Raw genomic sequence first — 22,548 nt, forward strand, 5'->3', positions numbered from 1 at the left:
CCTCGACAAGTAACACAATAGGTTGATGACACTACAGTTATTTTGTGTATGGGTTAATACACACCTTAATGGATTTATGGAGCAACCCCCCCCCCCCGCAACAAAAAATAAATAAAAAAATGAATAGATTTAAGAAAAAACTTTCTCCATGCGGAGCTTCAATAGTACATTTAAATCTTAAATATTTTCCTGGCCCCTCATAACTATTCTAATGCAGATCTTCATGGACTTTCTATGAGATATGAATTTAAATATTGAACTACAAATTGACACCCATGCACCTAAAATAGTGGTGTTAAATTTGAAATATTTTCACTGAACAGTAAAAGGTAGACTATTTAATACCTCTGTTTCATTGTTTCAAACATTTCATTCAAAGATGTAAATCCTCGAGTGTAAACCCCCAGTTTCAAATTTATCAAAGGGGAGTTTTGAATTTTATAAAAAGCTTTGTGTGAAAAAAAACTTAAAATCAGAAAATTTTAGAATTGTAAAATCACAAAACACAAATACCTAAATGCCATTTCATGTACACTTTATCTTGAATACAACAGTTTTTTTTTTAAATGTTCTGTTATGCAAGCTCCGTCAGTGTTCTAGTATGTAAATGATCAGAAATGCTCATTGTAAATTAAACAATTTAAGGAGGGAAATTAAAGCATTAAACTTGCTCAGGCTGTTTAAAAAATATATCAACACAATGAGAGGAAAAAAAGATGACAGATTTCTGAAACTGCAGAAATCCTTTAGCAATGAGGCGGCTGGGAGATGTTCTTTGTTGTAGTAGAAGTATGAATTACTTTAACTGTTCCAAACATGTTCAAATTCTAAAATTGTGTGCAAAAAAGAAAACTGATGCCCTTTTGTCAAAAATAAAACATTAACACAAAAACCAATAGGTGTTTCAAGAAAACATTTCCATTTTTAATTAGAAATCGATATGAAGTAGAGGGAGTGATCCTAATCTATTCTCCTTTTACCAGTGTTCTTGAATAAGGGAAGCCTTCGCAGGGTCATGTCTCCATAAGTGCACACAGGGTCTCAGGTTTTATTTAGATGTAGAAGAATGTCAGAGCAATATTACAAAATATAGAAATATGAATATAAACTATTTTTGGATACCTTCATTTTATCTACTTTGCTTTAGCTCAGCACGTAGCTCAGGTGTGACTTAACAGTTTGGGATCTTGAGAAAAACATTCATATGCTCCATTTTTACCAATCAATGGAGAATTTTCTTGTCCCCTTTTTACTCAAGAATTTTTAATTGGTTCTTTTGTCTATTGATCTGGTTAGAAACTAGATGTTTTGGGATAGCACTTTATTGATACATCAACAGAATAGCGAGATTCACAAGATGTTAAGATAGTATGTTGGGTTTTTAATTGATGCAAAGTTTTTGGATGTCCAAGTGATGGGTTCAGATCTTCAGTGAGGTCCACACAATCCCAGCAGGATCTGCTGGTAATCTCCTTTAGTGTCTTTCTGTAAAATACAAATACTTTCAGCACAAGTACCTTGTGAACAAAAAAGACAAAGTTCTCTTTTTCTTGCCTGTATGTCCTCCTGCAGGCGTCGGCCAAACATGGCCTTGTACTCCTCAATGATCTTCTTCAGGTCCACTTCGGAGCGGCTCACCAGAATCCTGATCAAAGTGTTATCCCGCGTGCCGCTGCCCTGTAACGGATTCATGACATGCTGGATCCTATTATACCATCACCAGGCATGCTAGGATATTATGGTATTAGCCAAACTAAGAGATTTCCTGATATTTCATGGTCTAAACCTTTACTACATTTGAAAACCGATTCTCAAAAGAAAATACGTTACTTATTAGTAATCTATCTATCTATATGATCAGTTTTACATAGCTAGAAACCTTTTGATACTTTATCACTGCAGTATTTTACCAACTTATTGACAAAAGTAATATAAATTCTAAATCAAGTAAACTTCAGGTTCATACACACCTTCATGGAGTTATGGAGCTTCTCAGCAAAGAAAGCCGGCGTGTTCCAGGCACATTTCACTGCATGGCAAAGAGGAACATGAAGAGAAAAACAACAAAACAAAAAAAACATTAAAAAAATTCAATAAATCAGCTGCAAAAGATCACCAATGTTCACTTGTGAGGCAGACTCCAACATTTAAAATCACACGTTTTGAAATTGATGACCTAAGAGGCTGGGTTTGTTTTTACAAGGCAAATACACTCAGAGCTTTTCACCTCCTACTTAGGGATAAACTCCGCATCTGCAGAGGGGAATGTTCAAACTAGAATCTGGGTCTCAGCTGTGATCCAGATGATGCAAATATTGGAAAACATTGTTAAATCCACAGACCAGGCGACTTCCTTTAATCAGTCACTGGTGTGCTTTTATTTGCACATATGTGATCTGATTCAGCTTCTGAAAATGAAACACTGGAGAAAAAAAAAAAAAGGTTTTATTAAAAAAAGAAAAAAACAAAAACAAACAGCTGATGGGGAAACAAAAAAAAATGGTTAAAGTGTTTTAGAAAATACATTTTTCGAGTAAACTCCAAAAAGTTTTTTCTTCAAAGAAAGTTTTTCATTCCAGAAATACAAACATTTGTTTGAGTTGGCGTGATTGGAGCTGCAGGAAGGAGTTTTGCTTTCAGGGCAGACGCTGCCTGGCAACCGTAGGCGTTTTGTTTGCATTTCTAATTTATCTGGATTGACCAGCTCTCCTGTTAACCGATATCAATCTAAGAGCATTCTTTCGCAACTCTTAAACTTTTATACAAAAAGGTCAGAGTTCATGATTCAGTCAGAAGGAGACATCTGGACAAAGATGGATCCATGGGAGAGTTTTTGATGAGCAAAAAGAATGCAAAGACTCAGGAACATTCCTCAAAACCTTGGTAAAAACAAACATACTCCAATAAGATGGGAATGGACAGAATGTATCAAACATCTGAAGCATCCAAACAGTTTCAGAGTGAAACGTGGTGGTGGGAGTGGGATGATGTGACGCTGATCTGCAGCTTAAGGACCTGGACGACTGACTTTAAACTTGTTTCAGCCTGAAAACTAGCAGATCCTGTTTTATGACCTTAAAAAGTCGTTCCTGGAAGAAAATGTGGGCGAATTCAAACAAAGGTGCGTTTGTGTGAGTGAAAATCACTACAGTCTGGACTATTTGAAAGCTCAGAACCAGGCTCAAAACAGATTAAATCATTTTCCTTTGCATCTGAGAGGAGTGGTAGCTTCAAGAACATACACAACTGGACGGTGGTTCACTCACCGATGTCGATGAGGCAGTCTTCGATGTCTCCTTTGAGCTGCAGCTCCAGGGCTTTGGGCAGCGAGGTGTCACTGACGCTAGCGTAATGCTGGAACGCTGCAGAAATCACAGAAGACATGCAGCTGCCGCTAACGCAAAGTGTTGGAAGCTTGTACCACCAGAGTGATGGTTATTTGAGTCAGATCTTGGATTAGGTAGATGCTGGGTGTGTTCAGGCCGTCTGAGAGCGGCAACCTGTTTGTCTGCTTTCAAACTCACTTTTTTTGAGCTGTGGGCCGCTCCTGGAAGTCAGGATTTCAATAAAGGTAGAAACGTTGATCTTAGAATTACCGCTTGCTTCAAAAAGAATCTGCAGACACGGAAAAAAAAAAAAAAAAAAAGAATTTACAGCCTCTCTATGAGGCTGTGGTTCGTGTCGTGGAGAAGAGGCGTGTCCAAACATCCAGCAGGTACTGGGTTAGAAAGAACCGGCTGCTTTTACCTTTGCGTCCTTCTGGGCCAGCTCCAAGTCCACCTTCTCGCCCTCATCCTTCTTGGCGCTCAACATGGCAAGGAGGGCCTTGGTGAAGTCGCCGCTTGTCTCATCCTTGATGACCTCCTCCAGCTCGGTCTTGTACTCTGAGGAAGCGACAGTTCAGATGCTACAGCTGCTCCATAGACCAGGGTCTGCAACTGCACAACCCTGATCCATTTCCGGAATTTAGAGCTCGTGTGAAGAATAACAGAGTGGAGTGTCTTAAAACCTTCTTTGAAGACTCTTTTGATGTTCTCAATCTCTCGGTTTGACCTTGTTGCTAGAATCTCCACCAGGACATTCTCATCTGTTCCCAGGCCCTGAAGGCAAACCCAGAACATTCAGCATAAATATTCAATTTACCGATACAAAGTCTGAGAAAAGACATGGATCCCAGCAGATGCATTCAAATAGCAAAGCCTCAAGCCTGAAGTAAAAAAAAAAAATACACCAAAACAACCAGACCACACAAGAAAAAAACAAAACAAAAAAAAAAACAAACCCGCACTAATTATGTCCACCCACACAAAGCAATTTCCCCCTGCAAAATCAGAATCAAAACTGCTAAAAAGGGTGGGAATCTGCCCAATCTGGCAACACTGAACTCAGGCATTAGATGCATTTAAAACAAAAAAGTTTTTACCTTTGTGGCTTTCCTGAGCAGATGGGCATCATAATTTGCCGGTGGCATGAGCAGAGCCAGACACGCATCTTCCAAATGTGATCTGAGAACGTCCTTCAGGCTCTGTTCCAGCTTCTGAACACACAGCAGGACACAGAGGAGTAACGCACAACACTGTGTTTTTTTAAACGTAATCCGCTGATTTCTTCATCAGGCTTTACTACAAGTGTGGGGGGAACCTTTTTTTTTGTTTTTTTTTTTAAACACCACATTATTAAAAAAACAAAAAAAATCAGCCATGCACATCAACCTGAGCCAAACATCACTATCTATCCATCTATACACATCTTGTAGAGTCTTTTTGAGGCTCTTCGATGTGTTATTTATTTAGTTTTAAATGTTATAAAAAAATCCTTTATAATTGTCACACTAACTGAAGAGAATTTTAAATTTATTTAAATTAAAAGTAAATATATTATTCTTTTCAGAAAAACATTTTTTTAAATAATCAAATATTCAAACTGGAGAGGGAAAAGTATAGTAGAAGAACAAGACAAACACATCTGAGAATTGTGGAAAAGTTTAGCTCGCTTAGCGGTTACATTTTAAGTGGAAGGATGAGCTTTAGTTCTGTTCTCATAACATTAAAGTTTTTCATCTCAACAGCAGGAGTGCCTGCTTCATTGACAATAATTTTGACCTTTTAAGAAAATATTCTTCATTCCGCCTTTTGCGCATGCGCAAATAAAAAAAGGCTACTTTTTCCATAAATTAACCTACACTTCAGTTCTGGAAGCTAAACAAACGGGATTTTCCTCACTTACCTTCCCCACAGATGCCTCATAAACCGTTTTGATCTTCTGCCTCTGCTCATTGTTTCGTTTCGCCAAAACAGCAACGATCACATCTTCATCCACTCCTGACAATAAACAAATAAAAACCATCTCTGTCTGCAGGTAAAGTCACCACATTAAGATCCGAGCAGGAAACCGGAAACCGCAGCCTCTGCAGAGGCTGAAGCCCCGCAGGCCCCGCAGCTTCCCGCGCTCACCTTTGCTTTGGATGGCGCTCCGAAGAACCCCGGCATCTTTGCTGGCATCAAAGTCCGGATGAGGCGTGACTGTCCCATAATACTTTGGTTTGGGCTTTTCCTTCACCTTCACAGACAAAAACCAGACTCATCATAAGATTTCAACAAATCCAAACCTGCTCTCATTCATCAGAGGCGCGTGCCGGGACTCACGGGCTCCGGGACCTTCTTGTTGTCGGAGTCTTTCGTGTGGATGATGTTGTTGAAGAATTTTTTGAACATGGCCATTTCGACTTCAAACGGGAGACCTGGATCCTAGAGAAACTGTCTGAGGCTGGTGAAGCCACCAGCTGCACCTGCGGAGTTTTTACTACAGGCTCCGCCCCTTTCAGGCAGGTTTCTGCTCACCTGCCGATGATCTGCCAATCACCCGCCACCTGTCTAGCAGCGATCCCACCAGGTAAGAGAAGCCACGCCCCATCAGACACACGCTGTGAGTCAGGAGCGTCCTGCACACACCCAGATATACCTTCTGGCTTTGCGCACACCAAACCTGAAGGTCCACATTTTTTCACCTGAAGTTCCCAATTGAGGAGCTGTAGGGATGGTCAGCACGGATCAAAATCTGCACGGGCAGGGCTTTAACGAAACTGTCATTAAAGTCAAGTTAAAGCCTGTGCTGTAGCTTAATGAGGAAAGGTTTCCAATAAGGCCTTAGTCACAACGGTTCTAACGGGTGGATACAGACTGTCTGAGAAATGAGACTGGGTTGGGCCCACATTAAAAAGGGCAAAGTTGGTGAGCCCGTGGGGAAAAGATGTTCATGAATCACAGTTACACAAATGCTGCCCGGGGCGTGCAGCATTTGTGCAGAGTCAGTAGGTACCCAGAGGGCACCCCTTACCAATGATTAGAGCGTGGCGTGAGGGCACCGTACAACAACATCACCGTGCATCATATGTGCATGTAACTTACATTATCCTTACAAATACTTCACAAATACACTTACTGCACGCATGACAGTGGTGCGTTCCATCATTTTCATGACGTCCGTTGAAGTGGCCACTTAATGGGGCAAGGGAACTGCAAGACACTCATGTGCTCCCTTTAAGATGCGTTCTCTCCTCTTCATGACCCTCCAGGAGCGAGGACATCCCAAAAACCTGCAGCATCCATATGGGTCAACCTGCGATGCACCTTGGGGGGGTGGGGCTACTTGGCTGCGTCCCCCTCCCATTGGTTCAATTCAATTTAGTTTCATTTATGTAGCCCAGTTTTACAGCACAGTGTTCTCAGTGGGCTTCACTAAACGTAACATCAGTTACAAAATACAATAGCTGATTGCTAAGGTAAATTAAACATACTCAATTAAACTAGGCATCCCAGCTCTTAGACCCTCCTGCTCAGAGAGTAAAAACTCCTAAAATAAAAGCTGATATCAGGAGATAAAAATAACCTCAGGGTTGTCCACTTGAATGAGGGATCTTACTACAGGACCGACAGGCGATGTACTAGGACTCTTAGAGAAGAATCAGCTTATCTAACTATACAACTACATGTTGAATAGTGTTGCCGATGGGCTTCATCTAAATTGAACTGGGAGATGGCTGGGGGCGCGAGACGAGCCAGAGACGAGGTCCACGGCCAAGGTCAGGAGCACAGATGAGCCAACTGCAATCTGGAATTAATCCCTCTGCCCCAAAGGGGAGTGGGAAAGAGGGACAACACATCAATTGCACTGCACCAAAAAGAGACATGGAGAACTAAATGAAAAATAATGATCAAGAATAGAGGACAGGAGAAGTAGATGAGAATAGAGAACAGAACCTCAGTGCACCATAGTTTCCCCAACTTATTGTTATTTAAATTTTATTCATGTTAATATTTGTTTGCATTATGGCCCATATACCAGATGGTAATAATTATAATAGAAAATCTACGTTTTAGGCATATCAATATTGATACAATATAGTATTAATCTAAGCAGGGGGAATTGGCCGGCCTGGCGCGGTTTATGAAGGGCGTGGATCCGCGGAGAAATATGTATAATGGATGTAATGAAAATGAATATTCCCCCAAACGTCATTAAGGTAAGGTAGTCCAGCAATAAGTTAAATATTCTCTGATTACTAGCTAGCCTGGAAATAAGCCTGACCAAAAAGGAATGAGTTAAGCTGAACTTTGAATGTAGAAACTTTGTCGGCTACCACTCCTCCTTCGTGTTGGGCGGGGGGTCTTGGTGGGTGGGGCTGACCGGGCACCCCCCCCTCTTGTTAAGTTCCTTTTTACATTCCATCATCCACCACAGTAGAACTCAATTGCTCACCTGCGCACAGGTACCATCTCACCATTGCAGAGATGGTATGTGTGATGGAGTGATATGGTTGATATGTGTTTGTTTGTCTGCATAAGTATGTGTGTGTGAGCTGTAGTTGTATTGTGTACGAGATGACCTATTTCTCTGTGAAGATTTTTGGAGCCAACAGACATGTTTGTAATACCTGAGTGTGTGGACAGGCCACGCCCCTTTTAAATAACATCTACACCTGCCAGTAATAATGATAAATCCCCAGAAACTCATTGCTTTGTGTTTCTTACCCCCGCAAAGCCATTGCTCTTTAATCCTCTTCCATCTTTTTTAACCACCCCTCTTATTTTTTCTCCCCTTTCTTTTGTACCCCCTCCCCCATCTCTAACATTCCCTTCTCTCCTTTTGTTTTCATCCAGCAAGAAATATATGCAAACGTAACTTATATAAATAAAGTTTAGCCTCAAGGACAAAAGGGGGTTTATACAAATATACACCGCGTGTGTCAGAAGATTCATAACCCCCCATAGTAACAGTAAAATCTGTCAAGCTTAAGAGGCCTTTAGCTCTCATCTGTTTGCTTATCTGCAGGACAGGACACTTAAAAAATAAATAAAACAAAACTGTGTCCACAAGAAGCTAAACTTCTCTCAGCAACCATTGAATTTATTCTGCCACACCCACATTTGTGATTTGTTTCAGATCGATCAACTATAAGATGTACACATATCTTCCCTATAACCACTATCCCCCCTTCATGGCCACAATTTCATGGAAACCCTGTCTTTTTGTCCAGAGGAAGGACAGACAGTTCATGATGAACAGTTGACAGTTCCTCAAAGTTCATATCCATCACCTAGCTCGAAGTTTGCGCAACTGCCATGACAGTCAAGGCGGTGTAAGGATGTGGAGATGGTGAACAATCATTTGTTTTTTACCCACCACCCTTGTGGGCACTGTTCACCCTGGACATGTTTAAAATGATAAGGGGAAATAAGAATAATGTACCCAACTTTACTGGGAGTCAAAATGAGCAAATTTGGTTTTTATTCATGAAAGTAGATACAAGTCCAATTCATCTTTCAGAATCCAATACAAAACAACTTTCTTTTGTCTCAAAAAAGTTTTTACATGTGTATTGTAGTAAACTGAACAAAGGAAACTGAAAGAAAATCTGTCTCATGCCTGAAGAATTTGATGAATTTTGATTTGATGAGTGAAAAAGAAAAATTCAAATCTTTCCATCAGTGAATGAAGCCACTGTAGCATCAGTCAAAACAAATGTCATCCTGAATGATCTGAATAGTTTCAAATAGATCTCATGATGACATCATCAGAGGATGCAGCAGAAACTCCATCTTTTCTATTAGGGGAACAAAATAAAGACCCAGATCCAATTTGTTTGCATTAAATGTTAATGTATGAAACAAAGTAACAATAATGGAGGAACCTGCTCAGGATGAGCCCTGAACTGCTTCATTCAGAAACCAGAACTCTCAATCTCTCATTAATTCCTGAGAAGAAAACTACATAGCAACAATAAAAGAAAGGAGAGGGGAAATCCATCTTTTTTCCCCTTTCTAATAAAAACACATTTGTTTAAAAAATGTGTCATCCCATTTAGATTATTATGGAAGTTTTTATTGTCATAGCAACATACATTTCCCCTATTTATGGTCCGAAATTTGTTTCTCAAAAAATTAGTCATGAGATTTATCATAATTCTCAGCCGCTAACATTGTCGTCAGAACGCTGACCCAGTAACACATCCATGTACATTTAGAAATGTGTGGAATTTGTCAAACAGTACGTCAGAAAGACTGTTTTTGTTAAGACTGTTTCATAAATCCTGCTGCTCCGATTTGAATCTGCTTTAAAGCTTCTGATGCTTTAAGGGTGAAGAACATGATATGGTGGCTCTGTCAGACTCCTCCCCCTTTCCTCTCCGCTTGGGTCCTGATTCAGCCCAGCTGCGACCACTTACCTCATCTCATCACCTGCCTTCATAAGAAGCTCCAGGATCAGTATTCTTTGCCAGTCCGTTGCCCCTGATGGTGCATATTTGGTCTCCAAGTCAAGTGCTTTACTCTCTCGTTACGCCAAGCCTGCGCCTAATCTCTCTGTCTACTCACCTCCAGGAATCCATAGCCACAAGTGGTCGCCTGAATCAGCCTCACCCCGGAACCCTCATTCTGCCTACTCCTCTGGACACACCTCAAGCCTCTGCCATTCTCCGTCTGTCTCCCAGATCTCCACTGACGACGACAACATCTTCCAAGACCTGCGGAGGAACCCACCAGTGACGCCACCAAAGTCTGCCTCACGTGTAGTGATCTCCACGAATCCTGCTCACGCTCCTCTGTGTTTCTTCCGGGTTCCAGCGTCTGAGTTCGAAATTGTTCTGTAGCCATGACAAAACGGACTGGCCATAATCCTGACCCGGAAGGACTCAGACTAGCTGTTACCCAACAAGGCATTATGCTTGGACGTCAAGCGGACGCCCTGTCTCAAATGGCAGCTGCCTAGCAGGACCTTTTTCATCGCCTGGATGGTATGACTCAGACCTTACATGAACTAACTGGTCAATATTCCCATGTTTCGCCCACCACAGCTCATGCTACCGTCAGCCCAACATCTTCCGCTTCCAGATCACCGTCCGCTCCTGAAAACATCCGGCTCCAACCGGAACCCTTCTTCGGGGACGTAGAAGCCTGCGCAGGGTTTTTGCTGCAGTGCCAGTTGATATGTCAACAAGCCCCCAGATACTATCAAACGGACCACAGTAAGATAACGCTCATCGTTAATTCCCTGAGAAATAAAGCTCTCCAGTGGGCTCAAGCCTTACTCTCTGCCAATCCCATTACTCACTTTTCTTATGAACACTTGCTTCCTCAGCGAGTTCTGACTCATATTTGACCAACCTCGAAAACAGGAAGAGGCGACCCGGCGGCTCCTCGCTCTCAAACAGCGGAACAGACCCGTTAGCGAACATGTCGTCGATTTCCGCATCTTAGCGTCGAAACTGGCTGGCACCAATTTGGCGTTTAAAGGTATTTTTTACCAATCACTGACTGAGCAGATAAAAGACCACCTCTGTTCACAACCCGAAGCTCGCTCGTTTGAGGAGCTAGTCTCTGCGGCTCTCAGGTCGGACATCAGATTACGGGAGCGTCAAAGGGAACAAAGCCATCCACCTCCGCGTCCCCCAACTAAGTCAGTCCACGCTCCACCCGTCGAACAGAGCCTGCTCACAGAGTTTCCCGTTCCATCTAAACCTCCGGACGAACCCATGCAGATCGGCCACTCTGTCAGAAGGGGAGCGTCGCAAGAGCGTCGCAAGAGACGCGAAGCTGGAGCATGTTTTTACTGTGGGACTAAAGGACATTTGGTTTCAGCTTGCCCACTGCGTTTAAAGTCCCAAGCCCCTAGCTAGACGACAGGCCGTGAGCGGAGTTAGTCACCAAGGATTCTGGTAAAGAATTTCTGTTTTTACCTGTGAAGTTATGCTACGACCTCCATGTTCATGGTTTAAGGGCCCTCATAGACTCTGGGGCTGAGCAGAGCCTTATTGATTATCATGTGGTTAATCGTTTGTCAATACCCACAGAGCCCCTGGACACCCCCATTGAAGCCTGCAGTCTTTGCGGTCAAAACCAGTCACGTATCACTCACTGCACCAAGCCCATCCTTCTCGATACGTCAGGTAACCATAGGGAGTCCATTCAATTTTTCATCACTCAGGCCGCCCACACTCCCATTGGGTTGGGGTTTTCCTGGCTTAAATTGCATAACCCTCAGTTCAACTGGTCTCAGGGGTCTATCACCCAATCGAGCCCGTATTGCCTTGCAAACTGTTTACTATCCGCTGTACCATGTGTGTCCACCCCTAATACAGAGAGTTCGGTTTCGGTAGATCTAGCAGCTATCCGGCATTGTTATCACGACTTAAAGGCTGTTTTTAGCAAAGCTAAGGCTAGTGCCTTGCCAGGTGCTCCCCTGCCCAAGGGCCGGCTGTTTAACATTTCTGGCCCGAAAGAACCGGTATGGAGCAGTATGTCCAAGAAGCGCTCTCCCTGTGTCATATACGACCTTTTTCCTCCCCTGTGGGGGCTGGATTCTTTTTTGTTGAAAGGAAAGATAAAACACTCAGGCCATGTCTCGATTACCGCGAACTGAACAAGATCACCGTCAAAGATAAATACTCCCTGCCATTAATCTCATCCGTTTTTGACTCCGTTCAAAAGGCCCGCATTTTCACTAAGTTAGATCTCCGTAACGCTTAACATTTGGTTCGCATCAAAGAAGGGGACGAATGGAAGACTGCCTTCAACACCCCCTTGGGCACTACGAATATTTGGTCATGCCCTTTGGCCTCACCAATGCCCCGGCAGTCTTCCAGAGAAGGGTGTACGACATCCTTCGCGACTTTCTTAATCGGTTTGCGTTCGTGTACTTAGATGACATCCTTATCTATTCTCAAGATCAGGCCCAGTACGAACACCATGTGCGTCTTGTACTGGAAAATCAACTTTATGTCAAGTTTGGGAAATGCGAGTTCCATGTGACCACAGTTCAGTTTTCAGGCTACATCATTGAGGCCAGCTGCATCCGACCCGACCTCTCTAAGAGTGAGGCTGTCACCAACTGGGCACCTGCAGACAGTTGTAAAAAACTTCAATAGTTCTTAGGCTTCGCAAACTATTACAGACATTTCATCCGTAACTATAGCAGCATTGTCTCCCCCTTCACATGACTTACTTCTATAAATCACCCCTTTGTCTGGTCCACGGAAGCCCAACAGGCCCTCAACAAACTAAAGAACCTTTTCGTAACCGCACCCATCTTCATCTAACCGGAGCCGTCTCGGCAATTTATAGTCGAAGTGGATGCTTCGGACTCTGGTGTGGGGGCCGTCCTCTCCAAAAAGGAAACCACCACAGGCAAATTAAAACCATGTGCCTTTGTTTCACGCAAACTGTCACCATCAGAACAAAATTATGACGTCGGAAACCGGGAGCTACTTGCCATCAAGCTGGCGCTGGAAGAGTGGCGTCACTGGTTGGAGGGAGCCGAGCAGCCGTTCATCTTATGGACCGATCCCAATAACCTGGCCTATCTCCGGTCGGCCAAAAGGATCAACTCTAGGCAAGCTCGACGGTGTCTCTTTTTCGACCGTTTCAATTTCACAATCACTTAGAGACCCGGATCCCGTAATGTCAAACCTGACGCTCTGTCCCGGAAATTCAGCCCTTCCGCCCACCTGCATCATCAGAGCCCTGACTTGGGACATCAAGAACAAGGCACTCCAAGCCCAGAATAACGACAATAATCACCCTCCTGTCCCCAGGGGTACCTTGTTCATGCCGACAGATCTCCGTTCAGAAGTTATCACCTGGGGTCATACATCCCGTTTGGCTTGCCATGGGGGGTGCACCGGACCCTAAGTCTCATCCGCAAGAAATTCCATTGGAAATGTGCCTATAAGTTTTGGGCGGAGCTGTTGGTGCAAAGCAGCCCTACCCCCCCCCCCCCCCCCCCCCTTACCTTCCATGTCGCTGAGAGATCTATGTTTACACCGTTTCTTGCTATCTTAAAGCCCACTCACATAAACAACCTAACATTAGCATACTTGCAGATTTTTGCTGTGCTAATAAATCCTCTGCAATTGGAACCAGCTGTCTGCCTGTTTTGTGAAAAAGGAATTCAAAATGGAGAGACAGCAAGGATAAGAAAAGAGAGGAACAGCATAAGAAGTGGTGGATATTGGTCATTTTGATATTACTTTCATTTTATTAACACCACTCTAATGTGTTCTGTTTTTCCCTTTATTCAAGTACTTTAAGTTTATTTTGCCTTCTTTGGCAAAATCCGACAAAGAAAATACAGAAGACGCTGATTTGTTGCTACGAGAAAGTGAGTTTAAAACCGTTTGCGCTCTACATACAAAATGTGCAGCAACTGAATGCGCTTTGCCAGTTGAACCAGGTCTAACTTTGACCAATCAGGGACTCGGATTTAATGGTGTATGGATTTGGTTTATTTGGTGAACCCAGACGCGTAGAAGGGCCTGACGGCGTCTCTTTATTTTTCCAATTAAAGATTTTTCAAAGAGAAGATAAACCAAAGGTGCTATCCTGACTTGATGGCAAATCCCCATTTGCCATTGCAAAGACGTTAGCAATGAACTCCTGATGACCTTGAACCTATTAACGCTCTTTTAAACTGTATTTTTAATATAAAGTTGTGGATAGTAGAAAAATTCCTACATCTCAACCACGACAAAACTGAAATTTTAATAATTGGTTCTGAAGAACAGAGAGAGATGATTTTACATCTTCAGAATCTTAAACCTTCTCACTGTGTGAGAAACCTGGGCTTATGTTTTGTCTTTGAGCCAAATTTTTTTGTCCACTCATAAAAAGGTTCCATAAAAAAGAGGTTCCGGTTCCGGGTTACAGCAGCAGGACGCGTGGCGTGCCTCTCTGCGATTACAACTATCTTCAAATTACTTAAAAAGTTGATTTTTCTCCAAAAAAGAGAGCTGACCATGCCCCCGAAGAAACCCCAGGAATATGAAGAACTCAAAAAGTCTCTTGACATTATTCAAGAAACGCTGAAAAGTTTTATGGATCAAGTGTCGGCTAAGCTAACGCCACTGTGGGATATGATGGAAGAGTTCCGAAGATTTCGGGCTCAAAACGAGCAGCGAGAAAACCGGGTCGAGATTCTGGAGAAAAGACTGGACGATGTGGAACAGCAAGTAAGGATGAATAATGTCATTCTCACTGGAGTACCAATCAAGCCTCGAGCTAGCACTGCTAATGCTAGCGCTAGCGTAGCTGGCAGTGCTACTAATACGGAGTTCGGTGGAGAGTCTCTGGAACAGCAAATACATTCATTTCTCACATCTAAAGGGATTTCCCTGGATCTCAATACCATCGAGACCTGCCACCTGCTCCCCAGGAGAAAGGAGACGGATAAACCAGCGATCCTCATGAGGTTTGTGAATCACAAACACAAGCTAGCTCTGATGAATCAACGCAAAAATCTCAGAGGGTCTGCTGTTTATCTGAACGACCATCTGACCAGAAGAAATGCTGAAATCTCAAAACATGCATGGCTTCTCAGGAAGCGTAAGCAGATTGAGAACACTTGGGTTAAAGGCTGCAGGATTTATGTCAAACTGCTCGGTCCAGAGGACCGGTCCAAGGTTCTGGTGGTGAACACCATGAAGGACTTTGAGAAGTGCTTGATTACGGTTGTCTGAAACAACGTGGAGTAATAAACCAAAGAGCCAAATAATTTCAAGAAATATGACACCAGGAATCATCACTTTCTCCATCGTCTGACGTCACCTGAATAACAGCAGAGAGTTCTGACCTGCAGACAACTTGACCTCAACTTTCACCGCAGCTGATATCAGCTGAAGAAGGATATGGACCTGAATCTAATGTCTGCAGACATAACATCGAAGAGAACTATAAACTCTGTTTTGAACCCAGGAGATCAGCTGTTATCAGTAAAAGAAGAAGTACCAACCTTGGACAATCGACAGTTATGGACCCTTTTAATTTTTCCCCAACAGCATTACTTTATTATATAAAAAAAATAAATAAAATAAAATAAAAATATATATAAAAAGAGTAAAACAAATGATTAATCACTTTTGAAAATTGTTAAATTGATTGACTTTTGATGATATTACTTCACTAGCTCCTAAAATTGATAAATTGATTCAAAAATCTTTCCTAATGTAGCAAAGCTTTGCACATGTTTTAACTTTTGATACTTGATGAAATTTTGCTTTGAAAATTCCTGAAACAGTGTTGTGTCTATTTTACTGGTATAGTATTATTTTTTAAAGCATATGAATGACTTTTAAAAGTAACATAATTTGCATATATTTCAGATGCTGCATTTGCCATGTTAATTTCTAAAATAGTCATTTTTGACGTAGTTCTTAAGTAATTCATCTTTGGCATGTGCCTTATTGATACCTTATGATTCTTAATTCTGTCTGATAAAACCTAGGAACCGGATATTGATAAATCATGTTATAAAATGGTTATAGTATAACGGGGTGGAATTATATAAGTTCGCTTCCTTCCACTCCCTTTCAAGCAATATTTATTAAATATGTCTAATTATCCTAAGTTTGATTAGTTACCGTATGAATGTATAACTGATGTTTATATTGCTTTTGTGTATAACTTCTATTTGATTGCTTGAAATAAACCATTTCAAATCAAAAATAAAATAAAAAAAGGAGTTAAAACAGGATTTGATCATCTTAAAAATATTGCCAGAGTCCACCCATTCCTCTCTCCTGCCAGCACAGAGATGCTGATGCATGCTTTTATTTTTAGTCATTTAGATTATTGTAATGCCCTGCTCTCGGTTTACCCAAAAAGTCTCTTTCAAACTTACAACTTCTACAGAACTCAGGGGGCGTTTGAGAATTGATTTTAAGATTATTTTATTCACTATAAAAGTTTTAATGGTCGTAGGCCTTCTTATTTAAATGATATTCTTTTAAACTATGAGCCTTTGTGGACCCTGAGGTGTTCCGGTGCTGGACTTCATATGACGAGGCTTCGTTCTGCCATTACCGTCCTCGCCTGCCGGAGAAGCTCAGCGCCGCAGAGACTGTAGAGGTTTTTAGGGTCCAATGAAGCGAGGAGCTAGTTTACGGGACGAAGCTTGGATGGGTATATTGCGTGAGGACAACCAGACTTTCTGACCTGGTTGATATGAGGGACCCACCACCCTGTGGCGGTTAGCGATGAGGCAGTTACCCTCCCTGGTGCGCAGGAGAGCTTCCTTGGTTTGGGTCCAGATGTGTTGGCATCGCTGTAGGTGGTGCTGAACAGAGGGAATCGCGAGGTCGAGCTCCTGTGAGGGGAACAGAGGGGGTGAGTAACCAAGTGAGGCTTCAAATGGAGATGTCCCTGTGGCCGACGATGGGTGGTTATTGTGGGAGTATTCAATCCAGACCAAGAACTTGGACCAATCGGCTGGATTCTGGGCTGCTAGGCAACGAAGGGCGGCCTCAAGCTCCTGGTTGGCCCTCTCCGCCTGCCCATTAGCTTGTGGATGGTAGCCGGACGTCAGACTGACCGTGGCCCCCAACGCAGAGCAGAATGCCTTCCACACCTGTGAGACGAATTGGGGTCCACGGTCGGAGACAATGTCCTTCGGAATGCCATGATGTCGGAACACATTCTGGACCAGAATCTCAGCCATTTCAGAAGCAGTGGGCACCTGGGTGAGTGGAATGAACTGGGCGGCCTTGGGGTAGTCCCGTGACGAAATCCAAGGAGATATGGGACCAAGGGCATCCAGGTACTGGAAGCGGCTGAAGGAGCCCGGCAGGTGGTGAGTTGGAGGTCTTAGAGCGTGCACAGATAGTGCAGGCTGCGATGTACTCCCTGACATCCCTCTCCATGGACGGCCAGAAGAAACGCCGATGCAGGAGGTTCAAGGTTCTATGGACACCAGCATGACAGGCTATACGGGAGGCGTGTCCCCAGGTGATGACTTCTGAACGGAGAGATGAGGGCACATACAAGGTGTTAGGAGGTGCAGGGGGATGATCAGGTTCCTCACCTTGGGCCTGTAGCACTCTGGACTCGACGTCCCACGTGAGGTTCCCCACAATGCATGTGGATGGTATGATGGGGGAGGAAACTGAGTCATCACTGGAACAGTGCATCCGGGAAAGAGCATCCGGCTTGATGTTTCTGCTACCTGGTCTGTAGGTTATTGTGAAATTGAATCTGTCAAAAAACAGACACCAGCGTGCTTGCCGAGAATTGAGTCTCTTAGCTGACCGCAAATAAGCCAAGTTTTTGTGGTCAGTCCACACTATGAACGGATGTTGAGCCCCCTCCAGCCAGTGACGCCACTCTTCTAATGCAAGTTTTATAGCTAGCAGTTCTCGGTTTCCCACGTCGTAGTTCCGTTCGGCCAATGACAATTTACGGGAGAAGAATGCACATGGTTTTAACTTGCCAGAAGATCCTTCTCGTTGAGACAGGACAGCTCCAACCCCGTATCTGAAGCGTCAACCTCAACAACAAATTGACTAGGAGGGTCTGGTTGGATGAGAATGGGAGCGGTGACGAAAAGTTCTTTGAGCTTATTGAAAGCCGCCTGTGCTTCAGGTCCCCAGGAGAAAGGCCTTTTGATGGATGTTAGTTGTGTGAGGGGTGATGCTATGGTGCTGTAATTCCGGATGAAACGTCGATAGAAGTTGGTAAACCCTAAGAATTGTTGGAGCTTCTTTCTATTCTCTGGTGGTTCCCAGTTAGAAACGGCCTTGATGTAGTGGAGGAGCGCGTGATGCTGTAGTATCGCGAGAGCCGACGAGAGGAGTGTGGTGAGTTTACTTGGCGGCGCGTAAGTTGTGAACAAACATTTTTGATTTATTTAATTACACCGCCATATTTAAATAATCCAGAAAGTTTAAAAAATAAAAATCTGAAAAAGTTTGTCAAGCATTTGCCAGCCTGGATGACCTGGAGGACCTGGAGGATCTGGAGAATTACATCGACGAGTGTTTCAATACCTGCCTCATGAAGAAATCCAACACCGCCACTCCGTCCACCAAACGCAACCGTCCCGAAGACTCCCCGGGGGCTGCCTCCTCCCCAGGCAGCAACATGAGTGATATCCTGGATTCAATTGATACAAGGCTCTCCAGCCTTGATTGCCGTTTAAATCTGCTGGAGATCCTCCATAAGGAATTCCAAGGTCTGCGAGAGTCTCTGGAGTTCAGCCAACAGCAGGTGCAGGAGCTCGCAGCGGAGAACCAGGCCCTCAGAGAGACCGTCAAGACCTTGGGCCACGACACCGCCCGTCTCTCTGAGGAAAACCGATCCATCAAAGAAACCCTCCTGGATCTTCAGGCGAGGAGCATGAGGGACAATCTAGTGTTCGCAGGGATTCCAGAAGAGGCAGGAGAAGTCCCGGAGAACATTGTTAAGTCCTTCATGGAGGTCCATCTGAAACTCCCCAAGGAAGAAGTCCAGAAGATCTCCTTCCACAGGGTTCACCGGCTCGGAGGAAAGAGGCCGGACAATCAGCGTCCCCGTCCTATTGTTGCTAAATTTGAACATTATAAACAAAAGATGCAGGTAAAAAGCAGAGGGCGAGAGCTGAAAGACACACATTACAGCGTGAATGATCAGTTTCCAGGCGAGATCCTCCGCCGGCGGAAAATCCTCTTCCTGCTGAGGAGGAAGCACCTGTCTGCTGGAGCCCGTGCGGTGGTTGCCGTTGATAAACTTTTTGTGAATGGCAAGCTGTTCCGGGACCCAGAGGTAACACCCTGGCTGTGCTGAAGGCTTTCAGAGGCGCACTGACATCTGCGCTGCCCAGAAGAAACCCGCAAACTTATTTAATTGAATAGGAAATAATCGGATCATCAATAATCCACACCTCTCAGGAAAAGTGTTTTTTCTTTCTCTCACATTCATGTTTCTGTTGTTGTTTCGTTGTTTTTGTTTTTTGTTCTTTCTCTTTCCCTCTCTCTTTTCTCTTGTCCCCCCCCCCTTCCCATGTCCTCATATGTGAATCAGGTAAAGTCAACGCAACCACGGTGAGTATTTATTTATGCACGGAACAGGCGCGCGCGCATACTAGCGCGCATAAGAGCATGCACACGCGATCCCGCACACACACGTTGATAAACTGCAAAAACCTCACTTAGGCTCACACAGGACGCACGTAACATGCAGCTCATAGCCAAGACACGTTCACCCACAACGCACAGCGCTTGTCAGTGTAGCAGGAACGCACAGCGTGTACGCGCACACGGACGGGCACACGCACTATTTAGCCTTGCACTCTCCCGGTTAGAACAGCTATGAACAGTCTTAACATCGTTAGCTGGAATGTGCGTGGACTTGGTTCTGGGCCAAAGAGACTGAAAGTGTTAAATCACCTGAATGATCTTAAAGCAGATATAGCTCTGCTGCAGGAGACCCATTTATCTTTATCAGCTGGTCATCTCCTGTGCTGTTCCCAGTATCCAGCTATGTATTCTGCCAGTTTCAACTCCAAACAAAGAGGGGTTGCAGTTTTGATTAATAAAAATGTTACATTTACTCATAAGGATACAGTTACTGACCCAGAAGGCAGATTTGTAATCATTAATATATCCATTCAGAACAAGGACTTTTGTATAGCGAGTGTATACGGTCCTAATTTTGACGACTCTTCCTTCTTTCACAGATTCTTCACCTCACTCTCAGTTCACTCTGACTCCACAATCATTATAGGAGGAGACGTCAACCTTGTTTTGGACCCTGAACTTGACAGACTCAGCACAGCAGCAAACCAGCGTACATGGCAGTCTGCAAGTATTCTAAAGCAGTACATGAATGATCTGGGTCTCTGCGACGCTTGGCGCTCATGTCATCCAAGCACTAAGGGGTTCACCTTTTTTTCTCCAGTTCACCATTCACAATCTCGTTTAGATTATTTATTAGTCAGTAACTCCCTTTTGAAAGAAATTAAAAGTTCCAAAATTCATCCAATTATTATCAGTGACCATGCACCAGTTTCTGTTACTATTTCAAGGGAAGTACCCAGACCCTCGGGTTCAACCTGGAGGTTTAATACGTCTCTGTTAAAAGACCAGGAATTTATTGAATTCTTTAAAAAAGAGTGGGCAACCTTCTTAGAATTCAACGATACTTCTGAAATATCACCAAGTATTCTTTGGGAAGCAGCAAAAGCAGTCATGAGAGGGAAAATCATCTCTTATTCAACGCATAAAAAACGCAAGGAGAAAGCAGATTTATTAGAATTAGGAAATAAAATAAAAACTCTGGAGACTGCTTATGCTGCTTCTGCACAGGAACACATACTGGGGGACCTGAAAAATTTAAAGCTGCAGTTAAATGACATCATCAATAAACAAACACAATTCCAGATACAAAGGCTTCGACTGGAAAGATATGAAAACTCAAATAAATCTGGCAAATTTCTAGCTAATCAGCTTAAAATTAATAAAGAAAAATCAACAATCACTTCGATTATGGACCAAACAGGGAATGTCACCCATGACCCGGTAAAAATGAATAATGCGTTTAAAGACTTTTATCAAAACTTATACACTCCACAGATCAATCCATCAGAACAAAGCATCAACTCATTTCTCAACAAAATAAACCTGCCCAAGTTAAACGAAGATCAAATCACAAATTTAGACTCTCCGCTCTCGTTGTCTGAGCTTCATGAAGCTCTGTTACTTATGCCTAATGGTAAAACACCAGGACCTGACGGCTTTCCTGCAGAGTTTTATAAGGAATTCTGGGAACAACTGGCACCAACGTTTTATAAAACGGTAAAATTTATCAATGAAAGCCAATCTCTACCACCTAACATGAACTCTGCCAACATTATCCTTCTTCTAAAACCAGACAAAGACCCCACGAGTCCTTCAAGCTATCGCCCCATTTCTTTAATTAATGCAGATGTAAAAATTATCTGCAAAGCACTAGCACAGAGAATAGAAAAAGTCACTCCTTACATAATTGACTTTGATCAAACTGGATTCATCAAAGGCAGACACTCGGATGACAATGTCCGCAGACTCGTTAACATAATAGACTTTGCCACCATCAAAAACCAGGAAATGACTATACTATCACTGGATGCTGAAAAAGCCTTTGATAGAGTAAATTGGAAGTTCCTCATTGCTGCCCTCCATAAGTTTGGGTTTGGAGAATCATTCATCAAGTGGATCAAAATATTATATCACAACCCCAATGCATCAGTTAGAACTAATAAACAGACTTCCAACAGGTTTTTTCTTGGAAGAGGAACTAGACAGGGTTGCCCACTCTCCCCCTCTCTTTTTGCAATATTTATCGAGCCTCTAGCTGCAGCAATAAGACAGAATGAGAGTATTAAAGGAATTAAAACCAAACACAGCCATCATAAAATTAGTCTCTATGCAGATTACATATTACTGTTTTTAAGTAATATACATTCTGTAAATGAAACGGCAACAATCATTAATGAATTCTCTTCTATATCAGACTATTCCATTAATTGGAATAAATCTGTTTTATTACCACTGAACAGTAATGCGGAGCAAGGACTCACAATACCAGTTAAATCAGGCAATATAAAATATCTAGGTATTTATTTTTCCCCCAAAATATCAGAACTGGTGCAGCTAAACTACACCCCATTACTGAAAAACATACAGGACGATCTAACACGCTGGACCAACCTGCCTTTGTCCCTTATGGGCAAGGTAGCCACGGTTAAAATGAAAATCTTACCCAAAGTTAATTATCTCTTCTCAATGATTCCCACACAACCGCCATTAAAATGGTTCAAAACATTAGACTCATCCATATCAAGCTTTCTATGGAACAATAAACCTGCAAGAATTAGTCTAAAAACTTTAAAATCTGCAAAAAGCTGTGGAGGATTAGAATTACCTAACTTCCACAATTACTTTCTTGCAAATAGATTACAATACATCTTAAAATGGTTAAAAAATAATCCAGAAACCAACTCATGGTTAGACTTGGAACAGGCGTTATGTGGAAAGATCAACCTGTCAGATCTTCCATTTATTAGTCAAATAGTTAAAAAACAGGATTGTTTCAAAAGTATTAATATAAATGCCACTTTAACAGGCTGGTGGGAATTTCTCAAAATATCAAAATCATCAATTCAACCGTGCAAAATGACACCCATCTGGAACAACCCAGACATCCTCATAAACAAAAAAATTATCCACTTCCCAGCTTGGCAAGCAGGGGGCATAAAACAACTAGAGCACAT

At 42.9% G+C, this 22,548-nt stretch overlaps 1 protein-coding gene across 1 annotated transcript; it reads right to left on the minus strand.

The window, feature by feature from the left end:
* Positions 1-1,032: 1,032 nt before the first annotated feature.
* Positions 1,033-5,924, minus strand: LOC101161495 (annexin A1). Its single transcript, XM_004075081.4, has 11 exons — positions 5,646-5,924; positions 5,454-5,559; positions 5,227-5,321; positions 4,424-4,537; positions 4,010-4,100; positions 3,748-3,884; positions 3,525-3,615; positions 3,267-3,362; positions 1,971-2,029; positions 1,555-1,677; positions 1,033-1,485 (listed from the first exon to the last, which is right to left on the minus strand). The coding sequence occupies exons 1-11, from the start codon at positions 5,718-5,720 to the stop codon at positions 1,429-1,431; spliced, it is 1,044 nt and encodes a 347-aa protein (XP_004075129.1). The 5' UTR covers positions 5,721-5,924; the 3' UTR covers positions 1,033-1,428.
* Between the last annotated feature and the right edge of the window lie 16,624 nt (positions 5,925-22,548).

Source organism: Oryzias latipes, chromosome 12, assembly GCF_002234675.1.
Source record: "Oryzias latipes chromosome 12, ASM223467v1".
NCBI classification, from domain to species: Eukaryota; Metazoa; Chordata; class Actinopteri; order Beloniformes; family Adrianichthyidae; genus Oryzias; species Oryzias latipes.

Coding starts and splice junctions, on each gene's coding strand:
- LOC101161495 (XM_004075081.4), bottom strand. CDS start 5,720: ATGGCCATGTTCAAAAAATTCTTCAACAACATCATCCACACGAAAGAC. Junction 4,538..5,226: donor ATGAGGCATCTGTGGGGAAG/GTAAGTGAGGAA, acceptor CTGTGTGTTCAG/AAGCTGGAACAGAGCCTGAA. Junction 4,101..4,423: donor TGCTCAGGAAAGCCACAAAG/GTAAAAACTTTT, acceptor GTTTGCCTTCAG/GGCCTGGGAACAGATGAGAA.